At 37.1% G+C, this 19,496-nt stretch overlaps 1 protein-coding gene across 2 annotated transcripts in view; it reads left to right on the top strand.

Annotated features, from left to right (window-relative positions):
- SCFD1 (sec1 family domain containing 1) overlaps window positions 1–19,496 on the top strand; it is a 127,262-nt gene that overhangs the window by 72,200 nt on the left and 35,566 nt on the right. The window contains exons 15-17 of one of the 2 annotated variants that reach the window (XM_024732666.1): window positions 4,531–4,627; window positions 13,456–13,526; window positions 16,477–16,556. In XM_024732666.1, the coding sequence (XP_024588434.1) occupies window positions 4,531–4,627; window positions 13,456–13,526; window positions 16,477–16,556 (248 nt within the window). The remainder of the gene's footprint in view (window positions 1–4,530; window positions 4,628–13,455; window positions 13,527–16,476; window positions 16,557–19,496) is intronic. The other variant, XM_024732667.1, reaches the window with a different exon arrangement.

Raw genomic sequence — 19,496 nt, 5'->3', positions numbered from 1 at the left:
CTAATCCCTTCTTGTCTTTACTTTTACTGCTGACTAGGGAATAGAATTGGGGCTTGGAGAAGAAGGAAGGCCAAGAAATACCACTCTAGTCTTTGTCATCACCTCAGTCTATGACTGAGGCTGTAGCTAGCAGTGAATAGGGAGTCCCAGAATGGTGGTGCCTGTAGCTAGGGTAAACAGAGGAATGGTAAAAGAGAAGGAAAAATATCCCCCACAGTTGTAGGAAGGAAAAAGGAATTCCTTTCATGTCCTGTATGGGTCATCAATAAATCTTCCTACGTAATGGGTTCTCAAAAGGCAAGAAATGCATACTACTTACACATCCGGAATGACTTGAGGGTTTTTAGAAGTGTCCCTTCTTTTGTTCTTTTTAAACCCAGTAGACTATTGGCTGTCACCAGTCAAAAAATGTGCCATACCCACAGACATATATATAACACTTTACACTTTATTTCAAATTAACAAAATTATAAACAGTTACAGGTAAATGACAATTCAGTACATTTAGTTGGATAATATATATAAAATGCATATATATGTGGTTAATTTGATGTGAATGTTGACACAGTGCACTGAGAAATGAAAAACATCATGCTGATTGTCCACTGATAACTCTGAAATTGGGAGAAAAACACTAGAATTTTTTTTTTTAAATCAGATTCTTCTCTTAGCTCTTCTAAAGGGATTTTTAGGAAATTCATAGCTCTCAGAGTTTATATTCACTAGATATAATTTGTATTCCATATATAGTCCTTTATTTTTCTGTAATATTCCCTCTCGATAATTTATTCTTGATATTTATTGAAGCTACCAAAAATCTGTTTATTATCTTGACCTTGTTATTTTGTTTTATAATTTTAATTTGTCTATTTTCCCTGTAACTCTTGTTACCCAATTTTTGTCCTCTGAATCCATATTGTAGAAGAATAATCAATCTTTGGGACAGAAGTTGTTTCTCTTAGTATTTTCCCTTATTTCAAGAAAGTGAAAAAGGACCGACCTATAGATATTATGTCTCTGGACAAAGTAACCTTTTACCACATATATGTAAATTATGTGTATTACCAAAAAAACCCCAAATATATACTAATTGACACATATACTTTCTTCCATAAAGCATATACAAAGGAAGCAATAAGTTGTTCTTGAGGAAAATGTAATTTTCCCTACTCTTTATCTGTGGTGTACATTGGAGTCTGACCTGGATTTGAATCTCAACTCTCTACTACTTCTACTCTGGTAACCTTGAATAAATTTATGTTTCTTTGTGTCTGTTTCTTCATCTTTAAAACGGGACTAATAATTCCTAGCTCAAGTGTTATCTGGAATATTAAATGAGATAGTCTAAGTTTGTAGTTTTTAAACACTGTTCTCTGGTACCCTAGAGCTCAATAGAGACATTTAATGGGTAACTTGTATCTTTATGTTTAGGGTTCTGCAGAAGATTTGGTTTGTAAAAGAGGGTCCTAAGGTTCTCTGTTTAAAAACATTTGAGGGCTTCCCTGGTGGCACAGTGGTTGAGAGTCTGCCTGCCAATGCAGGGGACACAGGTTCGTGCCCCGGTCTGGGAAGATCCCACATGCCGTGGAGCGGCTGGGCCCGTGAGCCATGGCCACTGAGCCTGCGCGTCCGGAGCCTGTGCTCCGCAACGGGAGAGGCCACAACAGTGAGAGGCCCGTGTACCGCAAAAAAAAAAAAAAAAAATGTTTGAAAGCCATAGCTGTAAGTAAAGTGCCTTGCACATAATAGATACTGAACAGATACTAGTTCTTTCATGCAGGTTAGAAAATCTCCACTCCTTTCTCTCCCACATGAGGCTCCCTTCCAATCAATATATTGAAACGCTATGTTGTTTTTCTTTAACTCCTTTATTGAGATATAATTCACATACCATACAATTCACCTATTTAAAGTGTACAGTGGTTTTTAGTATATTCACAGAGTTATGCAACCATAATCACAATGCAATTTTAAAACATTATCATCACCTTCAAAAGAAACTCTACCCATTAGTAGTCGAATTAACTTGTTTTTGAATTCTTTCCATTGTTAATTAGAAGTTAAACTAGGGGTAAGTTAACACATCAAGAAGAGCAAAATGAATCTAATGTCTGTACCTCCATAAGTCAGTGAACCATGTTTCTTCATTGATTTATGTAGGTACAGACATTAGATTCCATTATGGCATTTAGCCTACTTAATTTTATATATTAAGTCACTAAAGACTTGATTCTTTACATTTTTCACTTCTAGAAGTTCATTTATCTACTTTTATAACTTTTAAAGATGACTACTTGATCTGTATATGTCCTGCTCTTAGCTTAGACATTCAACAAATATTTTATCAAGTACTTGTTATGAGCCAGGTGCTGTGTTAGACTCCTAGGGTTAAACAATTAATTAGACACACTTTAAGGAGTTCACAGTTTTAGAAGGGTAACAGGTGAACCAAAGACAGTAATGTGGTGTGATTATTATTATGGAGAAGTGTACAAAGTGCTGTCAGTACACACTTAAGGGATTAATAAATTCTCCCAGTGAAGAAGATTGGGGGAGAGGCAGGAAAGGGAAAGAGCAGAGACTGAAGAGTTACAGAGACGCTGCAAAGAGGCTGGACCTTGAAAAATGAGTAGAATTCACTGGGCAGGTGATGGAGGAGAAATACATTCTAAAAAAGCTAAGAGTATATAACCCAAGCCTAATCCTTGAGGATTAAAAGCATACATTACGAAAGTCAGTGAGTTAATTGATGTGACTAGAGGGAATTGAACCTAGTGAATAGTGATAAAACAGAAAAGTTGGCTGGAGCAGATTGTGAGGGCCCGAAAGTCAGCCTAACACCTTATTTTATCACTTTCCCCCTTCCATTCCTAGCTTTACTCTACAGATAATTAGCCTTTCCCAATCTAATATTTATGTTAACATAGTTCCTACTACTATTATCCTAGTTCCCCAGGAGTTATCTTTGACTTTTTTCACTAGCTTCCTTCCCATATACATTCTCATGTTAATTATTAAGTATCTGTCTCTTCCTTTCCATTCACACAGTCACCACTATTTTCTCTTTCCTAGGATCTCCTTTCTATTTTGTTCATTTTTGATATTACATTTTTCCATTCCTAGGGCTTTACCTCTCATCTACTTTGTTATTCAAAGTAGCTTTATACAGTAGTTAAAATGGTTCCTGTATCAGGGAATCTGAAGAATATGAAGAGCCATTTATAAAAAGGAAAACTCTGACAGAGTTTATTAACTTATCTAGACTTCACTAGTAAGGAAGTTCTCCATGTACTGGTTATATTGAGTGAAAACAAGGGACAGAAGAGTATAGTATATTACCTTTTGTGGCAGAAAGCAGAGGGATCTTAGGGTATAGATACTATTTGCACAGAGAAAGTGAAAAACTATAGGAGAAATAAAGAATATCCAAAGAAGCAGGTGGAAATTGGGTGGAAAAGGACAGGAGTGAAGACAAGTCTCAATGTATTTACCTTTTCATGTTGTTTGGATTTTCAAATGGAATATTTCATCTGTTTAAAGCTCTGGCCTTGTGTGCCACTGCAGGGGAGTGGGATTGAGGGACTCTGGTTGATTGCCTGTTGCCTCATATATGAAATCACTCCTGAGTCTGCCACTCAGATCTGTCCACTCTGATTATGCCTTGGTATGATCCCTTTAACTGAAATGAACTCTGTCTATCCATGTCCCCAAATCACTTTCAAAACAATTCAAAACTCATCGCTTCCTTCTCCACAATTGGTTAATTATTTCATTCTATCATCTGAACTTAATATATTTATTTATATTCTATATTTACATTTTGGTTCTTTGTTGGTATCTCATAAGTATTGTCATTTATTTCATGAATGGTTTCTACTTAGATTGGTAATACCTTCAGTAGTAAAGCATGTTCTTTTCTCTCTTGTCTTATTTGAAGCATAATTTAATAGATACTCGGTAATTTTTATTTACCTCGGATTATCCTAACATGTTAATTTCATTTGGATAATTTTAATCAACGAATTTTAAATTAGAAAAGCTGCCATACAGAAAAACTAAGTTTGACTACTTTTCCATTATCTAAACTTCAAAATATTAAGTAGGAAAATATTTTATTTAAAAACCATTGAAAATAATTAGGGTAACTTTCCGGTTAAGTTGAAAATATCTGAATTTACTCACCAAAAAAGTAAACATAACACGACCACTTGACATTAATTTGCATGGAATACAGTGTTATTTGTATGCTAGTTACTAATTAATACAGTAATTGAGATTTGTGTGATTTTTTTTGTCTTTGCTAATATATGACATGCAGAGTTAATTCTGAATTTATAAGTAAAATATGATAAATATAATAGTCAATCTATCATTTTTTTATATTAACAATGTCAAAAGTAAGAAACTTTAAATTCTACTAGGAAATGAACATTTGTTTTTCAGATTGATCATAGAAACTTGTAAGCTGAGAGTCCTTTAGTATGTTTTTATTACTTGATGTATTCTAATCAGACACTTATTTTGAAACAGGCAAGAAAATTGGATGTATATTTTGAATATGAAGAAAAAATAATGAGCAAAACTACTCTGGATAAATCGCTTCTAGATATAATATCAGACCCTGATGGTATGTACCATGAATTTGAGGTTAATGTAAGTTTTACTTCTGATGAATCCAGCATTTTCAATTTGAGTAAAATCTGAATAGAATCATTGTTTTTCTCACAAGCTTTGCTATTAATGAGATAATTAAATGAGCTCTTTCCTGTTGAGAAATTTGTAGCATAGCAGTTACTAAGGTAGAAAAATGATTTACATTTTATTTTATTGAACTTTTCTTTGATGGTATGTAAGTGCTTTTTTGGGGGGAGGGAGGTATTTAAGCACTTTTTATATTCATTTGTTTAAAGTGATACATTTAAAGCTCAATTTCTGCTGGCTCCAGGAAGATTTGAAGGTAAAGTATTCAAAGCCAGCATCTCTAAGTGATGCAGTTTCTAATTACTTTGGTTTCACCCTAAAGAGTTTCCTAAAACGATGTATCTAAAACTGAGTTTTGTTTTAAATATTTAGGGAATTTTTGGGAGTGTTCCTTCCTCTGCAGTTTTTTGGAAGAGTTTGAGAAGGATGGGTATTAGCTCTTCTCTAAATGTTTGATAGAATTCACCTGTGAAGCCATCTGGTCCTGGAAAGCTTTTGTTTCTTGGATGATTTCTTGCATCTTCTCCATCTTTGCCTCCATTCTTTTTCTGAGGTCCTGGATCATCTTCACTGTCATTATTCTGAATTCTTTTCCTGGAAGATTGCCTATCTCCTTTTCATTTAGTTGTTTTTCTGGTGTTTTATCTTGTTCCTTCATCTGGTACATAGCCCTCTGCCTTTTCATCTTGCCTATCTTTCTGTGAATGTGGTTTTTGTTCCACAGGCTGCAGGATTGTAGTTCTTCTTGCTTCTGCTGTCTGCCCTCTGGTGGATGAGGATATATAAGAGGCTTGTCCATGACTCTTTTTGAATTATGGTTTTCCCAGGGTATGTGTCCAGTAGGGGGATTGCTGGGTCGTATAGTAGTTCTGTTTTTAGTTTTTTAAGGAACCACCATACTGTTCTCCATAGTGGCTGTATCAATTTACATTCCCACCAACAGTGCAAGAGGGTTCCCTTTTTTCCACAACCTCTCCAGCATTTATTGTTTGCAGATTTTTTGATGATGGCCATTCTGACTGATGTGAGGTGATACCTCATGGTAGTTTTGACTTTCATTTCTCTAATGATTAGTAATATTAAGCAGCCTTTCATGTGTTTTTTGGCGATCTGTATATCTTCTTTGGAGAAATGTCTATATAGGTCTTCTGCCCATTTTTGGATTGGGTTGTTTGTGTTTTTGATATTGACCTGCTTGTAAATTTTGGAGATTAATCCTTTGTCAGTTGCTTCAATTGCAAATATTTTCTCCCATTCTGAGGGTTGTCTTTTGGTCTTGTTTATGGTTTCCTTTGCTGTGCAAAAGGTTTTAAGGTTCATTAGGTCCCATTTGGGGTTTTTTTGTTTTTATTTCCATTCCTCTAGGAGGTGGGTCAAAAAAGATCTTGCTGTGATTTATCTAATAGAGCGTTCTGCCTATGTTTTTTTCTCTAGGAGTTTTATAGTACCTGGTCTTACATTTAGGGTTTTAATCCATTTTAAGTTTATTTTTGTGTATGGTGTTAGGGAGTGTTCTAATTTCATTTTTTTACATGTAGCTGTCCAGGTTTCCCAGCACCACTTATTGAAGACGCTGTCTTTTCTCCATTGTATATTCTTGCCTCCTTTATCAAAAATAAGGTGACCAGGGCTTCCCTGATGGCACAGTGGTTGAGAGTCCGCCTGCTGATGCAGGGAACACGGGTTTGTGCCCCGGTCTGGGAAGATCCCACATGCCGCGGAGCGGCTAGGCCCATGAACCATGGCCACTGAGCCTGTGTGTCTGGAGCCTGTGCTCCACAACGGGAGAGGCCACAACGGTGAGAGGCCCGCGTACCACAAAAAAAAAAAAAAGAAACAAAGAAGGTGACCATAGGAGCGTGGGTTTATCTCTGTGCTTTCTATCCTGGCCCATTGATCTATATTTCTGTTTTTGTGCCGGTACCATATTGTCTTGATTACTGTACCTTTGTATTGTAGTCTGAAGTCTGGGAGCCTGATTACTCCAGCTCTGTTTTTCTTTCTCAAGATTGCTTTGGCTATTCAGGGTCTTTTGTGCTTCCAAACAAATTGTGCAACTTTTTGTAGTAGTTCTGTGAAAAATGCCATTGGTAGTTTAATAGGGATTGCATTGACTCTGTAGATTGCTGTGGGTAGTACACTCATTTTCACAATGTTGATTCTTCCAATCCAAGAACATGGTATATCTTTCTCTCTGTTTGTATCATCTTTAATTTCTTTTGTCAGTGTCTCATATTTTTCTGCATACAGGTCTTTTGTCTCCTTAAGTAGGTTTATTCCTGGATGTTTTATTCTTTTTGTTGCAATGGTAAATGAAAGTGTTTCCTTAATTTCTCTTTAAGATTTTTCATCACTAGTTTGTAGGAATGCAAGAGATTTCTGTGCAATAATTTTGTATCCTGCTACTTTACCAAATTCATTGATGAGCTCTAGTAGTTTTTTGGTAGCATCTTCAGGATTCTCTATGTATAGTATCATGTCACCTGTAAACAGTGACAGCTTTACTTCTTTTCCGATTTGGATTCCTTTTATTTCTTTTTCTTCTCTGATTGCCATGGCTAAAACTCCAAAACTATGTTGAATAATAGTGGTGAGAGTGGACAACCTTGTCTTGTTCCTGATCTTAGAGGAAATGGTTTCAGTTTTTCATCATTGCGAACGATGTTGTCTGTCCGTGTGTCATATATAGCCTTTATTATGTTGAGGTAAGTTCCCTCTATGCCTACTACCTGGAGGGTTTTTATCATAAATGGGTGTTGAATTTTGTTGAAAGCTTTTTCTGCATCTATTGAGATGATCATATGGTTTTTATTCTTCAATTTGTTATTATGCTATATCACATTGATTGATTTGCATATATTGAAGAATCTTTGCATTCCTGGGATAAACCCCACTTGATCATGGTATATGATCCTGTTACTGTGCTGTTGGATGCTGTTTGCTAGTATTTTGTTGAGGATTTTTGCATTTATGTTCATCAGTGATATTGACCTGTATTTTTCTTTCTTTGTGACATCTTTGTCTGGTTTTGGTATCAGCGTTATGGTGGCCTTGTAGAGTGAGTTTGGGAGTGTTCCTCCCTCTGCTATATTTTGGAAGAGTTTGAGAAGGATAGGTGTTAGCTCTTCTCTAAATGTTTGATAGAATTTGCCTGTGAATCCATCTGGTCCTGGGCTTTTGTTTTTTGGAAGATATTTAATCACAGTCTCAATTTCAGTGCTTGTGATTGGTCTGTTTACATTTTCTACTTCTTCCTGGTTCAGTCTCGGAAGGTTGTGCTTTTCTAAGAATTTGTCCATTTTTCCACGTTGTTCATTTTATTGGCATAGAGTTGCTTGTAGTAATCTCTCGTGATCCTTTGTATTTCTGCAATGTCAGTTGTTACCTCTCCTTTTTCATTTCTAACTGTACTGATATGAGTTCTCTCCCTTTTTTTCTTGATGAGTCTGACTAATGGTTTGTCAACTTTATCTTCTCAAAGAACCAGCTTTTAGTTTTATTGATCTTTGGTATCGTTTCCTTCATTTCTTTTTCATTTATTTCTGATCTCATCTTTATGATTTCTTTCCTTCTGCTAACTTTGGGGGTTTTTTGTTCTTCTTTCTCTAATTGCTTTAGGTGTAAGGTTAGGTTGTTTATTTGAGATGTTTCTTGTTTCTTGAGGTAGGATTGTATTGCTATAAACTTCCCTCTTAGAACTGCTTTTGCTACATCCCATAGATTTTGGATCATTGTGTTTTCATTGTCATTTGTTTCTAGGTATTTTTTTATTTGCTCTTTGCTTTCTTCAGTGATCTCTTGGTTATTTACTAATGTATTGTTTAGCCTGATGTGTTTATGTTTTTTACAGTTTTTTTCCTGTAATTGATATCTAGTCTCATAGCATTGTGGTCGGAAAAGATACTTGAGACAACTTCAGTTTTCTTAAATTTACCAGACCTTGATTTGTGACCCAAGATATGATCTATCCTGGAGAATGTTCCATGAGCACTAGAGAAGAAAGTGTATTGTGTTGTTTTTTTGGATGGAATGTCCTATAAATATCAATGAAGTCCATTTTGTTTAATGTATCACTTAAAGTTTTGGTTGTAGGTTTTTCCCATTCTTCGCTTTAAATATGTCCTGCCACTCCCTTCTGCCTTGCAGAGTTTCTGCTGAAAGTTCAGCTGTTAACCTTATGGGGATTCCCTTGTATGTTATTTGTTGCTTTTCCCTTGCTGCTTTTAATATTTTTTCTTTGTACTTAATTTTTGATAGTTTGACTAATATGTGTCTTAGCCTGTTTCTCCTTGGATTTATCCTGTATGGGACTCTCTGTGCTTCCTAGACTTCATTGACTATTTCCTTTCCCATATTAGGGAAGTTTTCAACTATAATCTCTTCAAATAATTTCTCAGTCCCTTTGTTTTTCTTTTCTTCTTTTGGGACCCCTATAATTCGAATGTTGGTGCATTTAATATTGTCCCAGAGGTCTCTGAGAGTGTCCTCAATTCTTTTCATTCTTTTTTCTTTATTCTGCTTTGCAGGAGTTATTTCCACTATTTTGTCTTCCAGGTCACTTATCCGTTCTTCTGCCTCAGTTATTCTGCTATTGATTCCTTCTAGAGAATTTTTAATTGTATTTGTTGTGTTGTTTATCATTGTTTGTTTGCGCTTTAGTTTTTCCAGGTCCTTATTAAACATTTCTTGTAATTTCTCCATTCTATTTCTGAGATTTTGGATCATCTTTACAGTCATTATTCTGAATTCTTTTTCAGGTAGACTGCCTATTTCCTCTTCATTTGTTTGGTGCGGTGGGTTTTTACCTTGCTCCTTCATCTGCTGTATGTTTCTCTGTCTTCTCATTTTGCTTAACTTACTGTGTTTGGGTCTCCTTTTCGCAGGCTGTAGGTTCGTAGTTCCTGTTGTTTTTGGTGTCTGCCCCCAGTGTCTAAAGTTGGTTCAGTGGGTTGTGTAGCCTTCCTGGTGGAGCGGACTAGTGCCTGTGTTCTGGTGGATGAAGCTGGATCTTGTCTTTCTAGTCAGCAGGACCACGTCCGGTGATGTGTTTTGGGGTATCTGTGACCTTATTATGATTTTAGGCAGCCTCTCTGCTAATGGATGGGGTTGTGTTCCTGTCTTGCTAGTTGTTTGGCACAGGGTGTCCAGCACTGTAGCTTGCTGGTCGTTGAGTGGAGCTGGGTCTTTGAGTTGAGATGGAGATCTCTGGGAGAGCTTTCGCCGTTTGATATTACATGAAGCTGAGAGGTCTCTGGTGGACCGGTGTCCTGAACTCAGCTCTCCCACCTCAGAGGCACAGGCCTGACACCCCACCAGAGCACCAAGACCCTGTCAGCCACACGGCATGTGGCAGGCAAAGTAATGGTCCTCCAAAGACACGGACATCCGCATCCTTGGAACCGCCTGGCTTGTGTGCAGCCGTGGGGACCTGGAGCTGCTGGAGGGACAGGGCGGTGGCCTGAGGTGCACAGGGTGACCTAGTGTCCTCGGGGTCAGAGCCGGGCCATCTGCACCACCCGCACTGCCCAGCGCGCCAGGGATTCCGCCTGGGCTTGACAGGCGTCTGCACCCCAGATTCACATCTGAGGCCCCTGGGAATTCACTTTTAGAGAAACTCTGTAGACAGTCCCTTTATATTTATCTAAATATATGTTTGTTAGATTTTCTTAAAACAAGATATAACTATTTGTACTTAGAAAATATAATCTAATCATTGTTTTCAATCATAATGATTATAAGATCTTCACAGGATTTTAGCCACTAAAATTCTCTAAACTTTACAGGCTTAATAATTTCAGAAGAGTTTTCAATTCAAATCTCAGCTCTTTTGAAAAATGAATAAAAAGCATTTAAGCTCTTTAGCTTATATTTTACATACAAGCTCTTTGAGTAAATAATAGTTTTTTGAGTATAGTTTTGGTGTGACTTTTAGATTTTATATCACGTTGGAAAGTAAGTTAAAAAATTTTTTTTACATGTTTGTAATTAAAGGGTTCTATTCATAAAAGCTTCTGAGAAGGCATAGTATTTCTCACACTTTTAAAAAGTTAGATTTGTGGGGAGAACATAACATTTTGAAGATATGTGTACTTTACAATTAAAAATATGAAAGATACATCTAAGTCCATCACTTCAGAGCTATTCCTTGTTATTTACAATAAGTTTTGAGTAAAGTTGAAGCAATTAAGTGTGTTGATTAAAAAAAGTAATGAGAACCTTTCTTTTTCCTTTCCCTTACTTTCTCAAACCATTTATTATTAAAGACATTAAGTAGAGCAGAGCAAGGTAGGCATTCATGCAAAGTAGCAGTGTAGTACCACTTCAGCCCAGAACAAGATGTCAGAACCTGAGCAGGATGAGAAGGGCATCCACATATCCGGTAGAGGGAGGGTTGGTAATTCAGCATGAAGTGTCAAAGTCCGAGTGAAGTGAGTGGAGTGTCCACATGTAGGAGCAGTTATAAGGGTATAAGAGTCCTATCAGATTAAGGGGGGTGACCTTGCATAGGACAGACCAAACATTGGCTCAGGTGGGGTGAGAATTATAGCCAGGCATGTGGGTGGGTCCATTGTAGAGAATCAGAGCCCAAGTGGAGGAGATAACGTCCATGCAGGCAAGGGGACAGTGGCAGAGATAAGATATTTGTTACATACAGGGGACTGGATAAATAAGTAAATGTATCGGGTAATAAAAAGGGAGCCAGGTTTCCCACTGTCAGAAATGGAAGTTATAACTATGGAAATGAAGAAAACTACAATGAACCCTAGTAATATTGGATTGGAATTGGAGGTACTGATGTAGACTTGGTGTTTTTGTTAAATACTTGCCAAATAGAGAAATAAATATAGATATGTGTGTGTGTGTGTGTGTGTGTACACATATATATGTATTCCCTAACTCTGCCAACTGAGCAGGGCTAGGAGCCACAGTTCCCCAGTAGTAAAAATTTTAGCCTTATATATTCCACTTTCCACTAGGACTCATTGGAGTATGGTTGATTCCAGGGAGAGAAAGTACAAAATGAGCCTGAAACATTTTCTTGGGTCAGAAAGCAAGAAAAGTACTTAAAACATGATGGAACATGTCCAAAGGACCCAGACGTCAGCTTGAAGAGGCTATGCTCTGTGCTGCGGATATTAAAAGCACCAGCAGGAACCCACAGGCCCCTAAAACTCTGAGGGAGGGGAACCTGTCTCTCGTATCTTAGGAGCTATTGTTCCAAGAGCCTACAGCAAGCCCCGTTCCTCTTTTTCTTTTTGTCCTCTAACTGCTTCGTCATAATTGCAGGAAATACACAATGGAGCAGGGTACCTAAAGCCAAAGTTTTTTGGCTGGAGCACTAAAAAGGGAAGAAACTGGAAAGTACCAGGGAGATTGCAGAAGGAAGGAGCTCAGGAAAGCAACCCCATAAAGTTGTTTATGAATTCCTGGGCTCACCTCTGAGTTGTACGTGCATGAATCTGATCCTAAACAGCATTCCAAAGACTGAGAGGTGAAGGACTAGATGACCTCCAAGTTCCCGTACTGGCTGCTGGGCAGTGGGACAGATCCCAGTAGCACTGCAAACATTTAAAAAATAGAATCCATGATGGAAACGGCTCACAGAGGCTGGTAGGAGCTTTGGCCTGAACCCGTCGAGGCTAATTACCTGCTAAAACAAAAATATCAGCTTTCTCCTAGTATTTAAACAAAACCCTGAATCCAGTAACCTACTTCAGTATATCTAAAATACAATATTTATTTGTAAGCATGAGAATGTTTGAGAACCTGTCATTGATCTTTATTACCAGTCTTTGTCATATTTAGGGAGTAAGGATAATTTGAAGATAGAAAATCAATGGGTTATCAGTCAATATGTTTTGAAAAAAGTATTCTTGTTTTTATTCTATAATAAAGTATAACAATTCTGAGTTCTTACGTATTGGGACACACTTTGAAGTGAGAGTACATATTGGTATTTGTTGAATAGTGAAACTGAGTTACCCATGACCAGTGCCTATCACTTTGCATCGAAGTACACCCACTACTGAGGGGAAAATAAAAGGATTCCCTGGACAGTCTCGGGCTTTGGATAATAGAAGTAGTAGCTCAAAGGATGCACTGCAAGCAAGAAATTTCTCTGAAATCTTTTGTTTTGTCTTAAAATTTCAGGCAGATATAATCTGCATAATACAATGGTGTTTATTATACTATAGACATATGGTTTTTCCAAATCTTCATAGACCCTTCAGAAAGGGGAGAAATGTATATTTAGTGGCTCCAGTTTCCAAAGTATGACCTTAGGCTCAGTTAGATGATTTTAGCCAGCAGGTTTTCATAACCCAGTACCTAACGGGACCATGCAACTGGTTTCCCAGGATAGTCCCATTTATATACCAGTTGTCCTTACATACTTATTACTAGCATCCCCCTTTTCATCTCAAAAGTGTACTGTTTTAGAATTGTATGATTATCCTACCTATACCTTTTTGAGTTTAGATCTGAAACATAAATCACAACACTATAGACAGTTTGGAAGATAGAATAGAGGTGCTTCCATAGCTTATCCCTGTAATCCCATAGTATTTAATCTTTTTCCATATCTGTGTTTTACATGGTTGTAATTTAGTGCCTATAACGTTAAATGATTTGAATCAAGAACCTTAGTTTGTCTTGTCACATTTTTGTATGCCTTGAGATTATAGTGTTGACTATAATACATAACAACCAGAATTATGAAAGTCTTTTTTTCCTTATCTATTTTCCCCTTTGTAGCAGGAACTCCAGAAGATAAAATGAGGCTGTTTCTTATCTATTACATAAGTGCCCAGCAAGCACCTTCTGAGGTATGTCCTCTGTATTCAGTTATTGGGAGGAAGGGAGAATACTCGCTTGTTTCAGAAAATAGAAGTAAAAATCACTGTAACCAAGTAATTACTTCATTCCTTCCTTTAAAAGAAAAACAATTTCGTAAGGCTAGTTCTATTTACTGCTGAATATTATAGCAGTATTTATTGTCACCAGGAAAACTATTTACTCATGAAATATCTCACCACTTTTAAGTTGTTAGAATATGAACTGAATTCATGACCAAAATTCTTATTTCTGGAAAATAACTATTCTAAACTAAGTTAACCAAGTTTGCTCTGCCTTTTGAAAGATTGATCTTATCATTTCTCATGATGTGATGATCCTAGAAGTTCCATTTCTTTGAGCGATAGCCACTAATACTTATTTTCCTTACAAGGAATTTTGCTTTAACCTAAAATAAAAGTTTGGTAATATTTTGCTGTTGTTTTAAAACTAATGTCGAGGGACTTCCCTGGTGGTGTAGTGGTTAAGAATCCGCCTGCCAGTGCAGGGGGATATGGGTTTGATTCCTGGCCCAGGAAGATCCCACGTGCCGCAGAGCAACTAAGCCCGTACGCCACAACTACTGAGCCCTCAACTACTGAAGCCCGTGTGCCTATAGCCTGTGCTCCACAACAAGAGTCGCCACCACAGTGAGAAGCGCCCGCACCGCAATGAAGAGTAGCCCCCCTCACCACAACTAGAGAAAGCCCACGTGCAGCAACGAAGACCCAACACAGCCAAAAATAAACAAACAAATTAAAAACAAAAACAAAAACAAAAAACTAATGTCCATTATAGAATATAGAGAAGTCACTTGGAGGAAAATATCTAAATTTCCAAAAGTTATATAAATAATGTATCAATAATTTCCTAAGATTAAACTTCAGGTTCACATCTATCATTTGATCCATATAAAAATAAAGTTGAGAGACTGTATTGCAGTAAAAAAGCTACTTTTTATATCAGAATAAATTTCTAAGAATGATTGGAAAATCTATCTCCCTTTCTAGATTTTTTTATCACTGGAAGAGTAGATTGTGGGGTATTTTGTTGTTTTCTTTTTCTGTAATAAGCCATCAATTGCTTTTGAGGAAAAAAATTTTTTTAAGTATGTAGAGGTAATACTGTGAAGGAAAACAGTGATTTTGCTATCAGTCTTGTTGCTGGGTTAGAGACCTGTTAACTCTTTCTAATGTTAACTTCGTATAATTTTACTGGATGAGCAACTAGCATAAGGAACTTGGGAATGACACCTAGAATGATATGGCTGTTGTAAACTCCTTTCCTTTGCTGGTAGCAATTATTTTTCTAATGTCGGTAGATTGTAAGGCTTCTTTTTGTTTGGCATGTTAAAACAGCAAAGTACACCCAATATTTGCTTTAGATCAATTCTGCTTTATCCTAAGAATACATTTCTTGACTTTTATTTTAATTCAGTAAGGAAGTTCGTTAGTCCCCCCTTATCCAAGGGAGATATGTTCCAGGACCCCCAGTGGATGCCTGAAACCATGGAGAGTACCAAACGTTCCCCCCCCACTACCATATATACTGTTTTTTTCTATACATACATACCTATGATAAAGTTTAATTTATAAATTAGGCACAGTAAGAGATTAACAACAACTAATAATAAATTAGAATAATTATAACAATATGCTATAATAAAAGTTATGTGAATGTGGACTCTCTCTCTCACAATATATTGTACTGTAGTCATCCTTCCTATGATGATGATGTGAGCTCATAAAATGCCTGCATGATGAGATGAGGTGAGGTGAATGACACAGGCATGGTGATGTAGCATTAGGCTACTATTGACCTCCTGACTGAAGGAGAATCATCTACTTCAGATGATCCTGTGTCATCAAGCCATGATGGTGTCGATTGTTAGATGTCAGGAGCAGATGATGTCAATGGTTGGGGCAGGACTGATCAGGAAAGCACAAGTTTTCATCACACTACTCAAAACAGCACACAATATGAATTGTTTATTTCTGGGAATTTCCATTTAGTATTTTCACACCTCAGTTGACCACAGCAACTGAAACCATGGAAAGCAAAACTGCTGAAGGGAGGGGATTACTGTATAGTTTACTTTCTAGAAACATCTCTGTCATTAATGGGGGTGTTCCTTTAAGGGATTCTAATAGCCTATTTATATTTTCTTAGGAATATATGATTTTAAAACTTAACGCAGTTTCCCTTAATTTGACCACATTATTTTATTTCATTTATTTTTGGTAAGAATTATGTCTTTTCATAAGTTTAAGCGGTCATTAAGTGGCTTGACGCAAATTTTGACTACTGATGTAATAGCCCCCAAAATGCAAAGTAGTGAACGTCTCTGATTTGATGGTGAGCTTAAAAGTTTCTTTCTTTTAAATTTTTATAATGGAGTCACTGTGATGATAGGCTCCCGTGACATATCCGAATTCAACTAGACTTTACTCATCAGGAAATAAAAAAAGAAAAAAGAAAGAAAACTACTTAAAAAGTGTAGGACACCTGCTGTTCAGTTAATAAATTTGGATCTCTGCAGTGAATATGAGATGGGATAACCTGAATCTGCAGGTCCCCTAAGTCAACATCATTCCCCTCATGTTTCCAATTTTGGAATATTCTTGATCAAGCCAGATCTTTCATTTAATGCTTATCCTAAGGACAAGCAATCTGTGTCAACAGTGGAGGAAAAACTGTTAGGCTTACTGAGGGATGACAAAATACTGTACTTTATAGGTGATTTGGGAGCCTATCAAAGGTAATTTTCATTATACGTGATTTTTATCTCATGCTCATTTGGGTACTCCCTTAAGATAACCACTCCACTCTACTTAGGTGCTCATGCCTTTAGTCTAACTTTCTGATTAATCCAATGATAAAAAACAAAATGGTCTCTTTCATGAAAGTAAAAGTTTTTGTCATATGATTCTTTTCTTATTTCAGGCTGATTTGGAGCAATACAAAAAAGCTTTAACTGATGCTGGATGCAACCTTAATCCCTTACAATATATCAAACAGTGGAAGTAAGTTTTATTTTATTCTTCAGTTCTTACCATTTAAGAGAGTACAATGGAAGTTGAGTTCCCAAGAAAATGGGAATGTTACTAAGAAAACTGAACAGTGCCTTGGTATTTTTTTTATTCAATGGCATAAATATTTCCTTATCTCCCCCACCCTTTCCACAACTTTATATAAAATAGCGATGCCTTTCTTTCCTAGACATATTTTTTCCTATATTTTCTTCAAAGACGTGAGATGAGAAAGTCAAAGACTGAAATGTTGTGGGTCAAATGTCTCAAAAACATTTTTTAAATGTTTTAATTTCACTAATAATCAGAGAAATGCAGATTAATATAATGCAGAGATTTCGAAAATATTGTGCCAAGGATCCAGGAAAATTAACTGATGCATTTATACTCTACTATTAGAAATACAAATTGTCAAAATTTTGCTGGCTGGTATAAAAAGTCTTTTAAAAGAATAGCTTTGACCTAGCACTTTCTTAAAAATTAATCTCGAAGAAGAAATTGGAGTTGTAAAATCTTAGAAGCGATTGTAATAATCGAATTTTGAAAATCAACCTGAATGTCAAGGATTGAAATTATGTCATTTCCACAGGAATGCAACTGAGTCATTAAAAATCATGTTGTGGATGACTTACTCTAATGACCATTGAGAAATGGCCATGTTATGTTACAAAGTGAAATATAGTTTACTATTCAATGATTTGTTTGATAAATAACTTCCTTTGTCTCAGTGACTAGGGACTCTTCTAGCCATTAAGAATACAATAGTGGAGGGCTTCCCTGGTGGCGCAGTGGTTGAGAGTCCGCCTGCCAATGCAGGGGACACTGGTTTGTGCCCCAGTCCGGGAAGATGCCGCGGAGCGGCTGCGCCCGTGAGCCATGGCCACTGAGCCTGCGCATCTGGAGCCTGTTGCTCCGCAACAGGAGAGGCCACAACAGTGAGAGGCCTGCGTACCGCAAAAAAAAAAAATCACAATAGTGGGGCTTCCCTGGTGTCTCAGTGGTTAAGAATCCGCCTGCCAATGCATGGGACACGGGTTCGAGCTGCGTGTCCCATGCTGCGGAGCAACTAAACCCATGCGCCACAACTACTGAGCCTGCGCCCTAGAGCTCACGTGGCACAACTACTGAGCCCACGTGCCACAACTACTGAAGCCCGTGTGCCTAGAGCCCATGCTCTGCAACAAGAGAAGCCACTGCAATGAGCAGCCCGTGCCCCACAACAAAGAGTATCCCCTGCTCGCCACAACCAGAGAAAGCCCATGCACAGCAACAAAGACCCAACACAGCCAAAAATAAAAATAAATAAAATTTATTTTTAAAAGAATACAATAGTAAACATGCTATGGAAGGCTCCTACTTTCACTGAATTTACATTTGTTTTGAGGGAACAATAAGTCAATAAGCAAACAAATGAACAGAGTTCTGTTAAACCATATTCACCATATTAAGTGATATAAAGAAAATAAAACTAAGTGATAAGATCTTAATTTGTTGAGGTATTAGCTAAATTTGTTGAGGAGATCAGGGTAAGCCTCTGGGTAGGTAACACTTGAGCCAAAACTTAGATGACATTTTTTACATTACAATCCCTATTATCTAACCATTTATCCATCCATTTGTGTGTGTGTGTGTATGGACATACACATATATACATATAACTGCATAGCTAAAATTCTGTTCACTTAAATGCTAATAGTGGATAACTCTGAGTAGTAGAATTTCTTTCCTTTTGGGTTCTTTATTTCCAAATTTTCTACAACAGTATCTTCAGATTATTTCTTAAAATAATTTTTTTTAAGACTAGAGGATGGAATATGCTTCTGATCTCAAGTGTATCAAAAAAATATGCATAGAAGAGAAATATACCAAGTTGTTAACAGGTATATTGCTGAGTTATGATTGCATTTTATTATCTATATTTCTGTTTGGTTTTTTTCCAATTTGCTTTTATTTCACTGTTTTCTTTTTTTTGGAATTTTATTTTTTATACAGCAGGTCCTTATTAGTTATCTATTTTTTACATATTAGTATATATATGTCAATCCCAATCTCCCAATTCATCCCACCACCACCACAACCCCCCGCCACTTTCCCCCTTTGGTGTCCATACATTTGTTCTCTACATCTGTGTCTCTGTTTCTACCCTGCAAACCAGTTCATCTGTACCATTTTTCTAGGTTCCATATATGCGTTAATACATGATATTTGTTTTTCTCTTTCTGACTTCACTCTGTATGACAGTCTCTAGATCCCTCCACGTCTCTGCAAATAACTCAATTTCGTTCCTTTTTATGGCTGAGTAATATTACATTGTATATATGAACCACATCTTTATCCATTCGTCTGTCAGTGAACATGTAGGTTGCTTCCATGACCTGGCTATTGTAAATAGTGCTGCAATGAACATTGGGGTGCATGTGTCTTTTTGAATTATGGTTTTATCTGGGTATATGCCCAGTAGTGGGATTGCTGGGCCATATGGTAATTCTATTTTTATTTTTTTTATTTATTTATTTTTGCTTTTTTTTTTCTTTTTGCGGTATGTGGGCCTGTCACTGTTGTGGCCTCTCCTGTTGCGGAGCACAGGCTCCGGACGCACAGGCTCAGCGGCCATGGCTCACGCTCCTAGCCACTCCGCGGCATGTGGGATCTTACTGGACCAGGGCACAAACCTGTGTCCCCTGCATTGGCAGGCAGACTCTCAACCACTGCACCACCAGGGAAGCCCCTATTTTTAGTTTTTTAAAGAACCTCCATACTGTTCTCCATAGTGGCTGTATCAATTTACATTCCCACCAACAGTGCAGGAGGGTTCCCTTTTCTCCACACCCTCTCCAGCATTTATTGTTTGTAGACTTTTTGATGATGGCCATTCTAACTGGTGTGAGGTGATACCTCATTGTAGTTTTGATTTGCATTTCTCTAATAGTGATG

The sequence above is a fragment of the Neophocaena asiaeorientalis genome, unplaced genomic scaffold (genome assembly GCF_003031525.2).
Source record: "Neophocaena asiaeorientalis asiaeorientalis breed wild unplaced genomic scaffold, Neophocaena_asiaeorientalis_V1.1 scaffold216, whole genome shotgun sequence".
Classification (NCBI taxonomy): Eukaryota; Metazoa; Chordata; class Mammalia; order Artiodactyla; family Phocoenidae; genus Neophocaena; species Neophocaena asiaeorientalis.
Note: the sequence above shows the minus strand (reverse complement) of the source record. Positions and strands in the feature narration are given on the sequence as shown.